Source organism: Chlorella variabilis, assembly GCF_000147415.1.
Source record: "Chlorella variabilis unplaced genomic scaffold CHLNCscaffold_2, whole genome shotgun sequence".
Lineage (NCBI taxonomy): Eukaryota > Viridiplantae > Chlorophyta > Trebouxiophyceae > Chlorellales > Chlorellaceae > Chlorella > Chlorella variabilis.
Window position 1 is genome coordinate 1,616,939 of NW_005435086.1, and position 18,321 is coordinate 1,635,259.

Here is an 18,321-nt window from a genome sequence, read left to right on the forward strand (position 1 = left end):
TTTATGCAGCAGCCCGGCGGCGCGTGCACAGCCAGCGGCGCCACTTTCCCAGCCGCCCGGCAGGCGGCTCCGGCGGCGCCGCGCCTTGGCTCCACTCGCCGCCTCTGCCGGCAGCGCCAGCAGTGCAGCTCGAGACAGCATGCCTGGAAACCGCAGCAGCAGCAGCAACAGGGAAGGCAGCAGCAATAGCAACGGGACGCAGCAGCACCCGCAGCAGCAGCAGCCGCCCAGGCCACAGCAGCGGAACCGTCGCCCGCACCCGCCACGCGAGGCACACGGCACCAGCAGCAAGGCGCCGCCTTCGGAGCTTGACCGCCAGATCTGGGGTGCGCGCTCGGCAGGCGAGGTGCTGCAGGTGGCGGGCAGCAGCGCCGACCTCACGCCTGCCAGCGCCGCCAGCGTGCTGAGCACGCTGGCCCGCCTGCTGCGCGGCGCTGACGCCGGCCAGCGGCAGCAGGCTCGCCACCACCCCGCCCTGCCGCGCATGTATGACCTGCTGCAGCACGGCGCACCGCAGCTGCCCCTGCGCAGCCTGGTGGGCGTGCTGCAGCAGTGCGTGTGGCTGGGGCTGCGCCCGCCGCAGCCGCTGCTGGCGGCGGTGACCGAGCAGCTGGTGCGGCGCCTGCCGGCGGCGGCACCCACCGACGCCTGCCACGCCGCCTGGGCGCTGACCCGCCTGTCATACGGCGGCATCTCCAGCCTGTTGGGAGCCATCGATGCGCAGGTGCGGGCGCAGGCGGAGCAGCAGCAGCAGGCGGAGCAGCAAGCTGAGCAGCAGCAGCAGGAGCAGCAGCAGCAGGAGGAGCAGCATGCTAGGCAGCAGCGGGAGCAGCAGGAGCGGGAGGCGGCGCCGCCGCCCTGGCTGGCCGTCCTGCCCGCCGCCTCCCTGGTCAACCTGCTGTGGGCGTGCGGCAAGGCATCCTACCGCTCCCAGCCGCTCCAGGAGGGCATCGCGCGCGCTCTGCTGCGCTGCGCCGCCACCGGCGGCGGCGGCGGCGGCGGCGGCGGCCTCGTGCGCCCAGCGGCGGCCCCGCTGGCCTCCCTCACCCCCCAGCAGCTCTCCATGCTCTTCTATTCCATGGGCCAGCTGCACTGGGTGCCCAGCGAGGAGGCAAGCAGGGGCAGCCCTCCGCAGCCGCCAGCCCGCGTGCGTGCCCTGCACGCCCTCACCGCTGCCTTGCCTCTTGGTTGCCCGTAGCTGCTGGGTCCGCCCTGCTGCTGCCCTGCCTCGCACACCCATGGCTTTGCTTGCCCCGTCACCTGGCCCGCACCCCCTCAACCATCTCCCCTGCAGTTCCTGCGCCACGCGGCGGCCGCGTGCCGGCGCCAGCTGCCCTCCTTCACCCCGCAGGGACTGTCCAACGTAGCTTGGGGCATCTCCCGCCTGCCCCGCGGCGCCCAGCCCGGCATGCAGGCGCTGGCGGCGGCGCTGGCCGCGGCCGCCGCCCCGCGCCTGGCCCAGTTTGGCACCCAGGAGCTCAGCATGCTGGTGACGGCGGCGGCGGCGCCAGGCCCCGCCTGGTGCCGCTCCCGCGCCGCGGTGGTGCAGGCGGCGGCGGGCCAGATCCCGGGCCGCGCGCACGAGCTGAGCGAGCGGGACCTGGTGGGCATGCTGTCGGGTGAGAGGGGCCACCATGTTTGTGGCATGGCCAGCCCATGCAGGCGCCCAGCACACAACACACAGCACACACCGCCTCGACGTGTGCTGCCTGGGGCGCCGAGGCGCAACCGAATCGGCCCTGGCCCCCTGCCCCTGCCTCTCCCCGGCCCCTGCGCGTGCATGCGAGTGCATGGGCGAGTGCCCGCCCGCGCGCACATTCACACACACACACGCACACACACACGCCCCTCCTCTCCTCTCCTCTCTCTGCAGCCTTTGCCACCGTGCGCTACGAGCCGCCTGCGGGCGTGCTGGACGCGGCGTGCCGCCGCCTGGCGCACCTGCTCCCCGCCGTGCCCGCCGCCTCCCTGTCCTGGCTGCTGTGGTCGCTGGCCCGCATGCCACGGTACCGCACGCCCCGCCCGCTGCTGCACACGGCGGAGGCGGCGCTGCGGGGGCAGGCGGGGGCGCTGCACGGGCTGGAGGGCGCTGACCTGGCGCGGCTGTGCTGGGGCCTGGGAGAGCTCCACTACTACAGCGGTGGGTGGCCGCTGGCCTCCCCTGCTCTGCTTTGGAAGTTGGGAAGGTTGTTGTTGTTGGTGGTGGTGGTGGCGGTGGTGGCGGGGGTGGTGGTGGCGGTGGTGGTGGTCTGATTCGCCCCTGCACTGCCGCCCGCCTTTGATCACCCGGCCACGCGCCCCCCGGCTGGCGCAGGCGCGCTGCTGGCCGACCTGGCGTGTGCGGCGCGCGGCATGTGGGAGGGCATGGAGCCTCAGGTGGGCGGCAGGGAGGGTGCCAGGGGGGTGGCGGGTGCCGGGAGGACGGGCACAGGGAGGGCACACGGCATGGCGACCACACAGCTGCGTGCTGTGCTCTGCCAGCCCCAGCATCACACCACCCACACCACCACCACCACCACCCACCCACCCGCCGCTGACGCCTGGTGTGCCCCCCACCCACCCACCTGCCACCCACCTCCACCCCGTCTCCCTCAAGTCCATGGCCATGGTTCTGCACAGCTTCGCTCAGCAGCAGTTCACGCCGCATGAGCTGCTGGATGCGGCGGCGGAGCACCTGGCCGCCAACCTGGAGCGGTACAGCCCGCAGGTATGGGAGGCGGCGTACCGCCTGCCTCCTTTGCCTTTGCGCTGCCGGCCACGTGACCCTGCCACCCCTCGCAAGGGCTGGCACTGCGCCTTGGGATGCGGCCTGCGTGGCATGCTGAGCTGGCTGCCTGTGCTGAGCTGGCGCAGGCTGTGGCGGTGGTGATGTGGAGCTTTGGCAGGCTGGGGGTGCACCCCGGCCGCGGCCTGCCAGGCGGCGGCCCGTGCACGCCGGTGAGCCACGCTGTGCTGTGCTGTGCTGCGCTGCGCTGGCGTGGATGCAGCCCAGGAGCCCCGCGTGCACGGCCCTGCAGCACTGGAGACTTCTTGTCTTGCTGTGCTGGAAGCGACCCCCGACTGCGTGCCTGCCCACCTGCCTGCCTGCGCCACCCCCCGCCTGCACAGCACCCGCAGGATGGCACCCCGCTGCTGGCCGCGGTGGCCGCGTGCAGCGCGCAGCGTGCCAGCCTGCTGCCGCCCGAGCAGCAGGGGGGGCCCGCGGGGAGCAGCCTGGCAGCGGGGGAGGCGTTCAGCCTGCAGGGCCTGTCCATGCTGCTGTGGGCGTTTGCCACGCTGGAGCACCACCCCGGCGAGGAGCTGCTGGCGGCGGTGAGCGCCCGCTTCGTGCAGGCCCTGCGACAGTGCCAGCCCAGGGCCCAGCCAGCCGGCGGGGCGGCAGCGGCGGTGCAGGCCTCGGCGGACGCGCCGGCGGCTGGGCTGGCGGGCGGGCAGCAGCAGGGCACTGCAGGGGACCCGGCTCTGCTCAAGGCCCTGTCCAACACCGCCTGGAGCTTCAGCAAGTTTGGGTTTGCAGACGATGCCTTCTTCTGGGCGGCATGCGATGCCCTGCCGGCGCTGCTGCCTGGGCCGGCGCCGTCGGCGCCGGCGCAGCAGCACGAGCAGCAGCCGCAGGAGCAGCAGCCGCGGGAGCAGCAGCCGCGGCAGGAGGGCCACCAGGCGGAGCAGGCGCGGCACCAGGGCGCAGGCGAGGCGCACTCGATTTCCTCTCTGGCGTTTGCTGCCGCCAAGCTGCGGGTGGAGGCGGCGCCGCCGCTGCTGACGCGCCTGCTGCCCGCGGCGCGTGCTCGCCTGGGCGACTGCTCCACGGAAGAGCTGTGCCAGCTGCTGTGGGCGCTGGCGCACGCGGGCGTGCAGCCGCCGCTGGCGCTGCTGGACGCGGCGGCGCAGCGGCTGGCGGCGCTGGTGGATCGCGCCGCCGCCGGCGGTGGCGCCTGCCCCGACGAGGCGCGCCTGCTGTGCATGGTGGTACACGCGCTGGCGGGGCTGGCGTACCGTGCAGACGCCGCCCTGCTGGATGCCTGCGTGGCAGCGGTGGCGGGCTGCGCCCCGGACGTCTCGGTCAGCCTGCTGGCCAAGCTGGTGTGGGGGTGCGCCCACGTGGGCCACGACCCGGCGGCAGCAGCGCTGGAGGCGGTCACCTCCGACCTCTACCACCGCCTCTCCCACAGCCGCGGCAACAGCACGGTGGGCAGAGCGCCGCTGCTGCCTCGCTTGTGGCGCACAAGCATTCCGGTCCCGCACGGCTTGGCCAAGCCAGGCTGGCATTGCCGCGGTGCCATGAGGGCCTGCTTTACCTGCCCGTTCCTTGCAGGTGCTCAACACGCCAGACCTGGTGCACCTGCTGTGGGGCCTGGCGGCGCTGCAGCAGTACCACAGCCAGCTGTACCGCGCCATCGCGTACCGCGCCACGCGCCTGCCCGACGGCGTGCCCGACCAGCCCCAGCTGCGCCGCATGCTGCGGGAGGCCACGGTGCTGCACTCATGCGAGCACCGGCTCAACCCGGTGGCTGCCAAGGCCGCCGCCGCCATCCTGCCAGCCTGGATGGCAGAGCCCCGGGAGGAGCAGGGGCCAGTAGAGCAGCAGGATGGGGAGCAGCAGCAGGAGGGCGAGGAGGGGAGCGCGGGCGACAACGGCAGCGACAGCGACGGTACAGGCTTGGCAGCCGCTGCCGCGGCGCCGCGGCAGCAGGACCTGCGTGCGGCGGCGGAGGCTGCGTGCCGCGCGCTGCAGCGGGCGGGTGTGGCGGCCAGCCTCAAGCAGCTGTCGTTTGGCGACTTCATCGTTGTGTTTGGCCTGTCGCCCAGCGGCGAGAGCGGCAGCAACGGGAAGAGGAGGCCCCTGGCGGCCGTCGTCCCTGCCACCACCGCCGGCCGCGCGGCGGTCAACGCGCCGCACCAGCTGCTCGGCAGCGCACTGGTGTCGCAGCGCGTGCTGTCGGCTCGCGGCCTGCCGGTGGTGCCCGGCGTCGACGGCGAGGAGGAGCTGGTGGCTCACTGCCGTGGGCTGCTGGCTGAACAGCGGTGACGCGCGCTTGGTTGAAAGGAGCTTGCCTCGCAGCGTTCCATGGCGCCTGTACATCTCAGCATTTGGTCTGGGCGCTGCCTGTGTCGTGTCACGCTTCTGTTGACATGGTTGGCTGTCTGGCTGTAAGTAACAAAGTGACAGGGCGCAAGGGCATATACTACAGGTCCTCTGAAAATGCTGCACGGCGGCAGCGCGGACGGGAAACGGTATCTGATTGTCGCATGGGGTCCATGCCGGGCAAAGCAATATCATGTAGTTGAGAGAGGGCTCCACGCAAGGGGGCGGGCGCGCGGCCTCAGGCCCCATCGCCGCCGCGCGTGAGGTCCCGGCCACACAGAGTGCACCGGCCAAGTAGGGGCGGCTGCTCAGAAGGTCATGGAGTTGGTCTTGATCTGCGGCAGGGCAGAGCGGTGGGGGGGCACAGGCAGAGGGGCGGCGATGTCAGTGCTGCCTTGCTTCGAGCCTCAAGCTCCTATGCTGTGCCGTGCGCAGGGCGGAAGGGCGAGGGACATGCAGGGCACCACAGGTGGCCCTTACCTTTTCGCTGCCGGGGTTCATGCGCACAGTCTTGCCGGTGCTGTGGACGGGCATGTTGTTGAGGTACGCCTCAGAGGCATCGTACCACTCCTTCTGCAGGAAGGGAGGGAGCAGAGGACACGCCGCGGTGAGTCCCGTGCACGCACATTGCATGGGCCAGGGGCACGGCAGGCTCGGTGGCAGGCTCACGTTGATGGTGCGGCCCATCGGCCAGGTGTGGCGCTGCAGGTAGTAAGCGCCCGCAGATGCGACCGCCACCGGGATGATGAAGGAGGCAACCTGGCCCAAGCTGGCCATCTGCAAGCGATTTAGGGACGGCATGAACCAAAGTCACGTACAGGGCCAAGCGCAGGGGCCGTTGACGGAAGAGGCAGGCGGTGGCGGCGGTGGCGGCGCGGCAGCAGCAGCAGTTTGCGACGCTAGATTTTCAGCTCTGATGGCATGTGGTGCGGTGAATTGCTAGCCTTTTGAGCCCCAGAACGTTCAGAGCAAGGGTGCAAGAGATGATCGGCGTTCCGACACCAAGGGGCCAAAGTCACGCGGCGGCCCGCGCAGGCGTGAGAACCGAGCCAATTCCATGATTGGCGGGCAAAGGAGCAGCTGCAAGCGTCCGCAGCCTCACCGTCATGGTGCCTGCTGTCGGGAGGTGGGAGGACTGGACGAGCCGGGGGTGAGGGCCTGGTTGCTGGCTGGAGATGGAAGAGGGAACGGAATGGAGCGTTTTACTTTGGGGTCGGTGATATGGGGGATCGGCCGCCGGTCACGCAACCTCTGGTACACGCAGCCTCTCGAGCTGTTGGCCGCGGCGCCCCAGATGGCGGCCCCCATTCAACACAAACATCGAGGGCAGCAAATGCAGCCAGGAAGGGGCGGGTGCAAGCGAGGGAGGTGGCGGCGGCGGGCCGCTGCCGCCGCCTCCCGCCTCTCGCGCAAGGGGACAGAGAGAGGGGGACCAAAATGCAAGGAGCACACGAGGGACTGTACAAAAGAGTTAATAGCATTTCAGAGGGGGTATGTACGTATGTAGGGGTAGGAAGTAGTAAAGAACAAGGACGAGCAGGGCATGTGCTCGGTTGGCGCGCCAATTCCGCGCCGCCGTGGGACTGTCGCACCGTTCTCGAGCTCGCAAGCTTGCTGCTGCCTATTGGCGCACCAGGTGCATGTTCACCCTGTCGCTGAAAGGGTTGATTCTGATGGGGGTTGTTGACCCTTGCCGTGGCTGCAGCAGGGGGCATGAAGGGGTCAACGAGCGTTCTGTCGGCATGCGGGGCGGGCACAGGGGCCAATGAGGGGCGCGTGCAGCACAGACAGGGATGCAGCGGCCCACCCAACCAACTCACCACAGCGTTCATGTACCTCTCCTCCGCAGTGTACCACTCCTGCAGGGAAAGGGAGGGCAGCCGGGATGGGTGAGTTGGTTGAGGTGGTTAAGATGAGGCGGGGGGACGCACGCAGAGTCACTGAGCGTGGGCAAACTCACCTCAGAGCAGGTGTGAGTCCAGCCATAGACCTTCCTATACCTGTGCGGCGCGAGTTTCAAAATGCAGACTCGGTGGTGCCGCCCACGGCGGGGGAGCGGTGCGGGGTGCACGCTGCCGACGGCGGCAGCACTTGCGCACAGGGCAGCCTCACCAGAACCAGTAGCCCATGCTCCCGACAACGGCGGGGCCGATGAACTTGGCAAGGGAGCCGAGGCTGGCCATCTGGTGGAGAGCTCCTGCAGCGGGGGCAAGGGACGGCAGGCGGTCCATGCTGTGAAGGTGACCATGCACAGGGCGCAGAGGGTGGCGCAGGTGCACCGCGGCTCTCTCAAATGACACAACGAGCCGAACCCAGGGCAGGTTGGGGTTTGGAAACCACCTGCACTCATGCTGGATGCTCGAGGCGAGAGGGTTGAGGGGCAGCGGGGAGGGCGAGGAGGTCACAAGCAAGTGAAAACATTGAAGCATGGAGGGTCTTTGGTCATTGGGGAGTCACGTCGCCCAGCGTGAGCTTTCTGGTGAGCAGGTGCGTTGCCTGCTGTGCTTGCCAGAGCGCGCGAAGACCGCGGCGGCGGATGAAACCGGATGGATTTACTTCATTTCAAGGCGTTATGAGATGCGCATCGCCCCGGTGCGGATGGGAGGTGGCACGCTGACCCGGCGGCAGCTGCCATCTGCGGTTGCATGCCGCCAATTCAAGTTGGCGCCCTTGCAAGGTGAAGCCAAAACCACGACTGCAGCGCAGACTGAAGTGGACCTGATTTTTCCAAACTGCGATGACAATCCAGCTATATCGACAGCAACCAAGCGACGCGTCGGCAACACGGCGTGCCGCCGTGTTGACCGCTGTTCGGCATCAACCTGGCCAGCAGACACTAGTATGCTGTTGCGGCCCACTGCGCGGCCCACTGGAGGGAAGGAAGGGGCTGGACAACGCTTTATGCTCGCCTTGGCAAGACAGGTCCGCTCGGGCGATTCCATGAGCGTGGCGGCGTCGGGTGGAAAGCATGCCGAGGACGAGTGCCGCCATGCCTCAGCTGCTGTTGTGATCGTTGACCGTTCCAAGCTTCTCTGCAGCCCATCCCCCGTGCCTATGGATCCACCAGATGCACAGGGGCAGGGGCCCCAAGCCCCTGAAGAAGTCGAGGCAGAGCAGCAAGGTAAGGCAGTCGGGCAGGCTGAGGGGACAGTAGCTGCAGGAGGCAGCAGCTGGCTCAGCGGGCCCTCACGCGTTGCTGCACTGGGCTGTCCGACCTCCCCTTCGGCCTTTACTCCCTTAACTGAAAACGACAGCCTTGTAACTGCAGAGGAGCAGCAGCAGCAGCCACAGCAGCAGGCTACCGGCGTAGAGAACCAGAGCCCAGAGGGCTCCGAGGATGACGACAACGGCGCTGGAGCACCCGCGCTGCATGCTGCCCTGTTGCTGGATCTTGCGGCGCTGCTTCCGGTGAGCCCATCCTTGGCTGCTTGAGACACACGCACGAGCGCCGCACCTGGCAGGCACCCACGCACCTGCCAATTGGCGCGCCGCTACTGGGCCTGAGCCGCCTACTGTTGTGTGCTTGGGGCTGCTGCAGAGCTGCTGACACTTCTCAACACAAAGTGGGGCATCCCGCTCAAGGTGGCAGAGGGCGTAGAGGTGCGGCTGCCAAGGCCTGACGCTCCTGCCTCAAACCTGCCAGCCTTCGCGGCTGGCAGTGGCGGTTGGCAACCTGTGCTGCTGCCCTTTGCCGCACACGCTGCCTGCAGGTGCTTCTGGAGCACAGGGCAGTGCCGGAGGGCGCGCAGGTGTGCAGCATGGACACAGCTGCATTCATGGACCGCCACCGCCTGTCACGCCCGCTGCTGAGCGCCAGCATGGTGGCGGCCATGGCGCCCGCCAGGCGGCAGCGCACCCTGGAGCTGCGCCTGTTCGCCATGGTGCAGGCAATGCAGGCAAGTCGGTTGCCGCGGCTAAGAAAGGCCTTCTTTGAAGGCGCTGGAGCTAGTGTCTAAACCCTCCGAGAGGGCACAGGTTCGATTCCTCCCATGTCGAAACTTTGTGAGGACAAACGCGGCATAGCTGACCGGCTCAGCGCCAATCCAAGCCAATTCCTTCGGGAACGCCTAATAGAATCGCCAAGGCTTCGGCACAGGCCTCCCCGGGACCCATTCACTACTAGTGGGGGGTACTGCACTTGGCGCGTCGGGCAGATCAAATAATGGTCTAAAGCTAGACGTTAAAACCGGGAAGTGAAGCTTGTGGAGGCTCTTCCCCACCTTTACCTTTGCCAGGCGTCATTGGAATCAGCGCCCTGCTGGCTCGCCCGATGCATGGCAGACCGCTTCATGCGGTGCGGTACAGGGCGCGCACAGCCATGCCCTGGGAGCTGGCGGACGCTGTCCCACGCTGCCCCTCTCCTTGCACGGTGCAGCGCTTCCCCCGCCTGATCACCAGCTCGCTGATTGCGGAGCTGGCATTCATCGGTTATGTAGGTCGGTGGCTGCCAGCAGTGATGAGCAGCCTGCACGTGTGCGTGTCTGTCGCTGCCGCTGCCATGTCAGCCTGCATTGCCAGCAAGGTGCGCACCACCGCGCCGTGATGCAGGCGCACTGCACTACCTGGACCACCCGCGGGAGCTGGGTGGGGCAGTCAACAGGATTGTCAAGGTGGGACTGGAACGGCCTGGGCTGCTGCCTTGCTTGACCGGCGGTGCTGCCGGCGACAACTCTCTGCACAGAAGCCATGATTTGAATGTACCTACTCACATCTGTTTCTGCTGGCAAACCCATGCAGAACTCCCGTTTCATTAACAGTGCAGCGCAGCGTGCCGGCCTGGTCCTGGCGTCAGAGGAGGAGGTGCTGGAGGCAGCCTCAGCACTGCCGCCCGATGGCGGCGAGCTGGTGCCCTGGTCGCCAGCCGCCCACCGCCGCTTCCCACCCACCTTCCGCCAGGCAGTGAGCACCCTGCTGCTGCACCGTGCCCGTGTGCGCAGCATGGTTGCAGCAGCTGATGTGGAGGCTGAGGCTGGGGCCGCGCCGCCCCAGGGCGTGGTGTGCCTGGATGCCCTGCCTGAGGCCTTGGTGCAGCCCGTCGTCGCTGCCATGGCACACCCTCTGGATTTGTGGCGGCCATGAAGGCCGGCCCCCAGTCTTCATCAGCACACACCACAGCAACTTGCAGCGATGCCTGTCCAATAGCTTTTGCTTTATGCCTGACCATGTCTTGTGATGCCAGCGCTTGCACACCCAGGGCGGGTCGTGCAGAAACCGCAGGCGCCCAGAGCGGCTTGCTTCCTTGCTGCTGTTTCACACGTTTCTCAAGTGTGTGTTGTGCGGCAATGAGCCAAATACGCCCACTCTCACTGAATGCAGCCCTGCTGGTGTTGCAACCTTGAACGGCGCCATCCAAGAGGAGGAAAGCACGCCGCCTAATGCGCCGGCCTGCTGCTGCAAATCACATTCTCTGCACTCCCAGGCGACAAGCGTGCCTGCAACCACATCCCTGCGGCGCCAGGTGCGCCCATCTGCGTCTGCTCCAGAACGCCGCTCACCATGCACCCACGCATTCACTGATCGCGACCTGAATTCTTCTTGCCCACGTGCCTGCAGTCTTGCGCAATCGCCCCTGGGTTGGCAGAGAGCCTGAGCGCAGACTCGCCAGTCAAGCTCTCAAGCTGGAGCGGCTGGGCCAGCTGCTGGCACCCCTAAACGCGGCGGCCAGCGCGGAGATCATGAAGCGGCGGAGGGCTGCCACCGTGACGTCGCCCAAGGTGGTGCCCACCGGTCCGCCGCCACCCACCAGGCCGCCACCACGCGCCGCCTCTTTGACTCACACCAGTGTGCAACGTGCCCGCAGGCGGGTTCCAAGGACGTCAGCAAGACCGACTCGCTGTTTGATGCATACAAGGACAAAGGCAGCGAGGAGGACGTGATCGGGCCTGATGGTGCGCCGGGCGCCGGGCTGCGCCAGGCCGCAAGCCGCCGCCGGCGGTTGCTGCCGCGGGGTGGCCCCCCCAGCAGCCTTGCCGCTGCGCCCCGGCAGAGGTTCGAGCCCAGCCATCGTCTCCCGGTGGCTGTGCAGGCGTGGAGAAGCTGTGCAGGGACTTGAAGGTGGACCCCACAGACCGCCTGGTGCTGCTGCTGGCCTGGAAGGTGCGTCCCAGCCTGGCTGCGCCTGCTGTGGTGGGTGCCACCACCCGCTTTCTCCAAAAGGCGCTGCTTGCTCACTGGCAGGCCGCTCTGACATGCCTGCCAACCGCCCCCCTTGCCTCTCCACCCCCCACCCACCACGCGCGAGCAGATGGGCGCCCAGAAGATGGGCTACTTCTCGCGCTCCGAGTTCAAGTGCGGGCTGACGGAGCTGGGTGCCACCAGCATCCCGCAGCTGCGCAAGGCGCTGCCCAGCCTGAGGGCGGAGGTGGCGCAGGCGCACGCGCTGGAGGAGTTCCACAAGTTTGCCTTCCGCTTCTGCCTCACGGTGAGGCCGGCTGGCGGGGCTGGCTTCTGTGGGAGCGGCGGAGGCTGGAGAGGCTGGAGGGGCCGAGGGTGCTGCAAGCTGGTTGCGTGGATGTGGCGGGGGCTGAAGAGTCTGGAGGGGCCCGGAAGGCTGGCTGGCAGGCCGGGGGAGGGAGGGAGCAGGATGGGCACGCAGGGAGGTGGCTCGCCATTTCGCTGCCCGCCTGCATCACAGCACCCGCCTGCGCACCGCGCCGCTTCTGGCTCCCCGCCGCTGCAGGAGCCCGGCCAGAAGATCATCGACAGCGAGACGGCGGCGCAGATGCTGCAGCTGGTGCTGCCCCAGGGCCGGTTTGTGGACTCCTTCTGCACCTTCCTCACCCAGCAGAAGGACTACAAGAAGGTCAATGCCGACCAGTGGGCCAAGTGAGGCCGCCGCTGCTGCTCGCCTGTGCCCGCCGCCCGCCCTGCCTTGCTCGCCTGGCCGGCCACCCGCGGCTGCCCTCGCTCGCCGCCTGCCCACCCTGGCGGCCCCGGTGCCGTGCCGCGTGCCCCCCATCCCGTTCCCCCGCTACCACCACCACCCACACTACCAAGGTCACACCACGCCACTCACCCCCTATCTCCCACCCCGCGCCTCCCCGCCGCAGCTTCCTGCGCTTCTCGCGGGAGGTGCGTGAGGACCTGTCCAACTACCACGACAACCCGGCCTGGCCGCTGCTGCTGGACAACTACGTGGAGTGGGTGCAGCAGAGCGGGCAGGACTGAGGCCAGCTGCGCCGTGTGTGGGGCGCCCTTGCCCGCCACAGCACACGGTACACTCCCCCCGCCCTGCCGCGCCCCGGCTGCTTGCCGGCGCGGCGCCTCCTCCTGTACATGCCTCCTCTGGCTCGCTGGCAGCAACCCCCGAGTGCCAGAGCGTGTATGCTGCCTGCCCAATTCCTTCCCCATCTGATTTTCATGCCCGCTCAAAACTCCCTGCTCTGCGTCTCACGTGCTGTACACCCTCCCCTTGCCACATCACTTGGCTGCTGCCCGCCTGCATTTCATGCCCTGCGCAATGGTTCCGCCGGCTGCCTTACATACAGCAGCACGCGCGCTGTAAGGCTCACATCGACGGCGGGAGATCGAGAGGAATGGTGTGGTGGCCCGTGCGTACGCAAGGACGGCAGTTGGAGAGCACAGGGGCGCCGTGGCGTTGCCGCCGGCCGGCGCGCAGTGGAGCGCCCCCCCCCGCACAATAAAAGACACAGTGTTGCAGTGCTGGAGGGCAGGGAACAGGAGCAGCCATTTCATGTACACAACAGGAGCGGGGCAGTTGGGGCGCCAACCACCGTGTCCATCAAAGAAGCAGCCAAGGAGCAGGGAGAGCCCCCCCCCTGGTCACTGGATCGCGCACGCGCAGCACTGCTTGGCCGCCGCATCCGAGCCAGCCGCCTCAGTCTCCAGCTTGGCGTTTGGTGTGCTGGGCCCCTCGATGTGTGCAGCCGCGGTGCTGGTGGGCAGCGCCTCGTCCGCCGCCGCCTCTGGGATGGCAACAACAAGGGCGGGCGCCCCATCCTCCAACTCCTGCAAACAACAAGGCAAAGATCGGTCAGCTCGAGGTCCTGCAGCAGCGTCCCTGAGAGCAGGCGGCGGCATCATTGAATGCGGAACACATCGGCAACACGTGCCGCGCACCTTGCCAGCCTCCTCAGCTTCCCCTGGCTCCTCTGGCTCCCCAGCTGCCCCCTCCTCTGCAGCTGCGGCCACCTCCTCGCTGGCTGTTGCCTGCTCAGCTGCAGCCCCTGGCTCCGCCGCTCCTGCCGCGCCCTCCTCGCCACAGCCGCCAGCAGCTCCACACTCAGCCGCCTCGGTTGCGGCTGCTGCCCCCTCAGCAGCAGCCTCCGCGTCGGCGCCGGCCGCCTCCTGGCCGCCGCTGCCCTCCTGCGCCACGTCTGCCGCGCCATCAGCAGCCGCGTCTGCAGCTGCGCCGGCTGCTGCCTCCTTTTCCGCAGCCTCGCGCGCCGCCGCGGCAGCCACCTCTGCCGCTGCCGCGCACTCTGCCGCGCCGGCTGCGCCCCCAGGGCCGTCCACCGGCAGCCCCAGGTCCTTCTTGATGTCCTGCAGGTCCCGCATAATATCCTCCAGCTGCTTGCGGGTGTCCATCTTAGAAGGGCTGGCTGGGGCGGCGGCGCCACCGCCGGCGCGCCGCTCGCCAACCCGCGACCCCGCCCGCTGCACCCCCGCCGCACGCTGCGCCGGAGCCGCCGCCCCATAGCTGCTGCTGCTGCTGCGGGCGGGAGGGCTGGCGGCAGCGGCGCTGCTGCTGTACAGCCCCGCACGAGAGCTGCCGGCTGTCACAGCCTTCTTGGGGCTGCCGCCGCCGCCGCCGCGCTGCGGGCTGGACGGCCCCCGCTGCGGCGGGCTGCCCAAGCTGCGCTCGGGGCCGGGCGGCGCTTTCTGCGGCGGGCTGCCGCGGCCGGGCGGCTCCTTGGGGGGCGGGCTGGCCAAGCCGGCCGGCCTAGGGATCCTGCATGACCAGCAGGCCAGCAGCGGCGGTTGCTTCCGCTGTATGCAGGCAGCACCCGTGGGGCCAGCACGCTGACCACCTGCGGCACCAGCTGCGGCACCTGCAGCTCCATCGCTCACCCACCTGGTGCCAGACATGGAGGTGCTGCGTGCCGCCGACATGGAGGCGATGCGTGCCGCCGTCCTGCCGTCCGAGGCCGACCCCGTGCTGCGCTGCACCATGCTGCCGGTCTTGGCGGGGCTGGGCCCGGCGCTGGCACGGCCGCCGAGGCGGGCGCTGGAGGGGCTGCGCGCGGAGGAGGGGCGGCTGCCGCGCGGCGGCGACGAAGGCTCCTCCTTCTTCGGCGGCGGCTTGGCCAGCAGCGCGACTCTGCGGCAGCACGAGGGGTGGGCAGCGGTCAATTGGTGGCGGCTGGGGCCGGCACACTCTCCCGGCGCCAAGCGGCTGTGCATAAGCCAAGCGAAAGGCCTCACCGTGGCAGCTTGCCCCTGCTGCCTCCGCTGCTGGCCACGCCGCTGCTGGGCCCCGCGCCGCCAGCGCTGGCAGGCCTGCTGCCGCTGCGAGACGAGGCGCCGGACAGGGAGGGCTGCCCGGCGGGGGGCGGCGTCTTGCGGCCCGGCACCTTGGGCAGCGGCGACACGCTGCAGGCAGGCGACAGGGAGGCAGGTGCAGAAGGATGCGGTTTGGGAGAGCAGCCAGGCAGTGCTCCACTGCTTGCCGCCCAGCATCTAGCTACTGGCAGCTGCCGGGGGGGTCCCCCTCCCCCATGCCCACCCCTCGCAGCTCGTGCGCACCCGCTGTCCGCCTCGTCGTCAGGCATGCGGCGTGCCGCCTCGGCTGTGCCGCTGACCGAGGAGTTGGAGCTGGAGGGGCGCTGGATGGGGATGACGTCGCCAATGTGCGTCACGCCGCCGGCAGGCAGCGCGCCGGCCTGGCTGCTGCCGCCGTACAACCCCGAGCTGGCCATGTCTGAGCTGAGGGTCTCGAAGGAGTGGTAGCTGGCGGTGCGCATCGGCTGGGGAGCGGCTGCAGGCAGCGGCGGCGGCGGCAGCGGCGGGTGAGGAGCGGCTCGGCTTGCAGCAGGACCAAGCCGCGCGACCCGCTGCGCCACCACCAGCACTGTGCAGAGCAGCGCCCGCTCACTCGACAGGTTGTGTATGTGGTCGATGGTCAACTCCTCCGCGCCAGACCCGGCCAACAGCGTCAAGTCCTCCTGTTGCAGCGTGCTGGCAGCCTGCTCCAGTGCGTCTGCAAAGTCCTCGCTGCCATGATGTTCCAGCCCTGGCTGGTTGTCCATCGTGGATCGAGTGGTTGCACCCACCAGCCGGTTGCAATTGGCAGGGGAGCTCGCTCACTGTGTGTGGCGCCGCCGAACATGCGCTGCGCTGGGGGCAGGGAGACAGCGGCATGCCGCGCCACCTGGCAAAGTGGCGGTTGGCTCGCTCCCTGGTGCGCAACCCCAATTCTGCGTGTTTCGGTGATGTGGTTGCACTCATCTTCCACTAAAGACCCCAATGCGGGCATTTCGCACTTTGACTGTCTGCAGAACCAGCACCAGTGTTACTTGCGGCAGATGGCCGGTGGGGCGCACAACCCAGCCAGCAGCACACCGCAGCACAGCAGTGCTGCTTTACCATCCCAAGACAATGAACAGGATTAAGATACCAAGCGCAGCTGGAACAAACACACTGATCAGGAAAGTGAAGGCAGACACATCCGACGATGCCTGCGCCTCTTCGCCTGCGGCAGCCGCTGCGGCAGCCGCCAGCTCGGCATCGTGATCACCGCAGGTGGCAAGCAACAGCCGGCGCGGCTCAGCCTGGCCCTCCCATAGCTGCTGCTGGGCACAGCATCAAAAACAAATGAGGCGCGGATTGATACCATGCACTGCAGCGCGCCGCCTGTCCCGCCGCGGCGAAGCTTAGGTAATGAAGCGTTTCGTCTTCCACTTCTTCTTCTCCCAAAACCAAATCAGGGCAGGAATCACACGGTGCACCACGTGGCTGCAAAAACATGCTGCTTCTGGCATGCCTGCTACCAAACATAGACGCAGCAACCGCGGCCAGACTGTGTGTGGCACGGCTGCGACCCAACCCAGGCGGAGCGCTGCTTAAGCACTTGCAGGATACTTCTTTCATTCCTTGCACATTTTCTTCAAAAATATAGCGAAAAATTAAATCATAAAATCAATGGCTGCAAGCTTGTTTGTTTCCTCAAGTCGCAAAGCCATGATCCATGGCAAACATCATGAGCACGCCCAGCGCCGCCGGGATGCCAAAGCCCACCAAAAAGTCCAAGTCTGATACAGCTGATGGCCCCGCGTCAGCCTCCTCGGCCGCTGCCGCCACACCTGCCGCTGCCAGCTCCAGCTGGCTGCCGCTGCGCCTGGCTGGCCCCGGCTGCTGGTTCTCCTGCTCGGCAAAGCGGAGGAGGAACTCAAGGCGCATGCGCCTCTCGGTGCGGTACACGGCCCAGGTGCTGGCCAGAAACGCCAGCAGCACCACGTGCATCTGGTACTGCACGCACAGGTGGTGCGGAGGCGATGCCACGTCGGTGGCCGCGGAGAAAAATGCCGGCAGCCAACGCCGCAGCGCAAGCTGCGCCAGCGCGTCTATCGTGGCGTAGGCCTGCCTGAGGCCGGGGCTGTCGCGGCACAGCCTGTCGTTGAAGGCCAGCAGCACCACTGCCACCGCCGCTGCCTTGACCAGCTCCAGCCAGAAGGGCAGGAAGCTGAAGGTTGTGTACATCCAGATCCACATGGCGGTGCTGCCGTACGACAGGTACATTAGCGACCCAACGGGGCGGATGCCCTCGTGGGATGGCGCCATGTGTACGTGATTGAGGCATCCTATTGCGGCCTGCATCACGTCAGCAGCCAGGGCCACCCACTGCCAAACCCTGCAGCGGGCACAGGGAATCAATCAATGGGAGCCCGTGCTAATCAGGCTGGGCGTGCGTTCCGGCCCGCCAGTGGCAGTAGACCTGGAGTATTGGCGGCTGCGTGCATTGACGGCGCTGATTGGAAGCAGGTTGGACACAGCTCCAACAAGAAACAGCAGCTCCGTGCCCCACAAACGTCCGGCCAACAGCGCCCTGCATGCAAGCAACAAGCCTAGGCCTTAACGAACGAGCCGGCAGCGAGCCGAGCCAGCGGTGCACAGGGTGGTGGCGGCAGCTCTTCCCGCCCTTGCCCAGGCGCGCCGCTTCCGTTGCGTCCTCGGAGGCAGCTTTTCCCTCTCCGCCCGCTGCTTTGGGGGGCCTTCCCGCCGCTCGGAGCCGCGCACCTCAAAGTGACACCGACAAGCAGCCAGAAGCGGAAGGTGCCAAAGCCGCGCACAGCTTGGCGCTTGCGGACCCGCAGCTCCTCCTCGAACTGGTCCTCCAAGCGTTCATCAAAGAACTTGAGGTCTTCCAGCATAGCCATATTCACCGCGCTCAGGGGTCCTGGCTCTCGCTAGCTGGTGAATTCTGCTGTCTCCGACACCCAGTGAACGATTAAAGATGTACAGATGCGACCTGTATACGACCTGTACTGCGTGCCGGCCCGTCATGCTGTGACATGCAGTCGCTGCTGGATGGAGCGACAGCTCATCCAGCTCATCCAGTGGTGCTGGCATCTGGTGCCGTTTTCCACCCTGCCGGCAGGGGCAGCAGGACCCGCCAGAACCTGCCGAGCGTCGGCAACACTTGCTGCTTGCAACGACTGACAAACAGCATCTCGCTATCAGCTAGCAATGCCACGGCGAACAAAGAGTGGGGCCCATTCAGCTACCCAGCCCGCTAGTTGAGGGCGGGGTCCTTGTATCTGCGGTACACGGCATCAATGTCTGCCAGGCACTCCGGGCTGAGTTCCACGCTGAAGGCCCCCACATTCTCCCGCAGCTGCTCCATGCTGGTGGCCCCGATGATGACGCTGGCCATGAACCACCGGCTGTTGCACCACGCCAGCGCCAGCTGCGCCGGCGTCAGGCCGTGCCGCTTCGCCACCTCCACATACTCCCCCACCGCCTGCTTGGCCAGGCTCTGGTTGTACCGAGCCATGTAGCCTGCAGGCGCGGCGCAGGAAGGCAGGGAGGGAAAGCAGGCACAGCAGGCTCTCAGACAGCACCCTGCGCAGCCCCAGTCTGCCTCCCAACCCTTTGCCACCCGATCAGCCTGCACTCCAGGCATGCCAGGCCCACGAGCCTGCCTGCCAGCCACAGGCACAGGCACGGCGGCTGCCCCCACCCCACCCACCATACCCCACCACCAGCAGCCCACACCCCACCGCACCGCAACCCACCGCCACGCCCTGCCACCCAACCTGGAACAGGTGCATCCGCAA

The 18,321-nt window shown here is 67.9% G+C and overlaps 5 protein-coding genes across 5 annotated transcripts in view; 1 reads left to right on the plus strand and 4 right to left on the minus strand.

Moving 5' to 3' along the window:
- Nucleotides 1-139: 139 nt before the first annotated feature.
- CHLNCDRAFT_137973 (hypothetical protein) lies at nucleotides 140-5,029 on the plus strand (the record flags this gene model as incomplete). Its single annotated transcript, XM_005851185.1, has 8 exons — nucleotides 140-1,147; nucleotides 1,295-1,619; nucleotides 1,874-2,140; nucleotides 2,315-2,376; nucleotides 2,597-2,707; nucleotides 2,854-2,937; nucleotides 3,109-4,188; nucleotides 4,316-5,029. The coding sequence occupies 8 exons, from the start codon at nucleotides 140-142 to the stop codon at nucleotides 5,027-5,029; spliced, it is 3,651 nt and encodes a 1,216-aa protein (XP_005851247.1).
- A 365-nt stretch (nucleotides 5,030-5,394) lies between these two features.
- On the minus strand, nucleotides 5,395-7,436 carry CHLNCDRAFT_137974 (expressed protein; the record flags this gene model as incomplete). Its single annotated transcript, XM_005851470.1, has 7 exons — nucleotides 5,395-5,421; nucleotides 5,567-5,659; nucleotides 5,756-5,863; nucleotides 6,907-6,945; nucleotides 7,047-7,086; nucleotides 7,199-7,283; nucleotides 7,427-7,436. 7 exons carry the CDS (start codon nucleotides 7,434-7,436, stop codon nucleotides 5,395-5,397), a joined length of 402 nt encoding a protein of 133 aa, XP_005851532.1.
- A 5,432-nt stretch (nucleotides 7,437-12,868) lies between these two features.
- On the minus strand, nucleotides 12,869-15,294 carry CHLNCDRAFT_49986 (hypothetical protein; the record flags this gene model as incomplete). The annotated part of the gene is made up of 6 exons (XM_005851471.1): nucleotides 12,869-13,054; nucleotides 13,166-13,997; nucleotides 14,121-14,366; nucleotides 14,471-14,638; nucleotides 14,792-15,023; nucleotides 15,141-15,294. 6 exons carry the CDS (start codon nucleotides 15,292-15,294, stop codon nucleotides 12,869-12,871), a joined length of 1,818 nt encoding a protein of 605 aa, XP_005851533.1.
- A 916-nt stretch (nucleotides 15,295-16,210) lies between these two features.
- CHLNCDRAFT_137978 (expressed protein) lies at nucleotides 16,211-17,421 on the minus strand (the record flags this gene model as incomplete). The annotated part of the gene is made up of 2 exons (XM_005851472.1): nucleotides 16,211-16,895; nucleotides 17,282-17,421. 2 exons carry the CDS (start codon nucleotides 17,419-17,421, stop codon nucleotides 16,211-16,213), a joined length of 825 nt encoding a protein of 274 aa, XP_005851534.1.
- A 356-nt stretch (nucleotides 17,422-17,777) lies between these two features.
- CHLNCDRAFT_48483 (hypothetical protein) overlaps nucleotides 17,778-18,321 on the minus strand; it is a gene marked incomplete at both ends in the record, with an annotated part of 2,050 nt that continues 1,506 nt past the window's right edge. Inside the window, 2 exons of the mRNA XM_005851473.1 lie at nucleotides 17,778-18,043; nucleotides 18,179-18,182. Coding sequence (XP_005851535.1) covers nucleotides 17,778-18,043; nucleotides 18,179-18,182 — 270 coding nt within the window. The remainder of the gene's footprint in view (nucleotides 18,044-18,178; nucleotides 18,183-18,321) is intronic.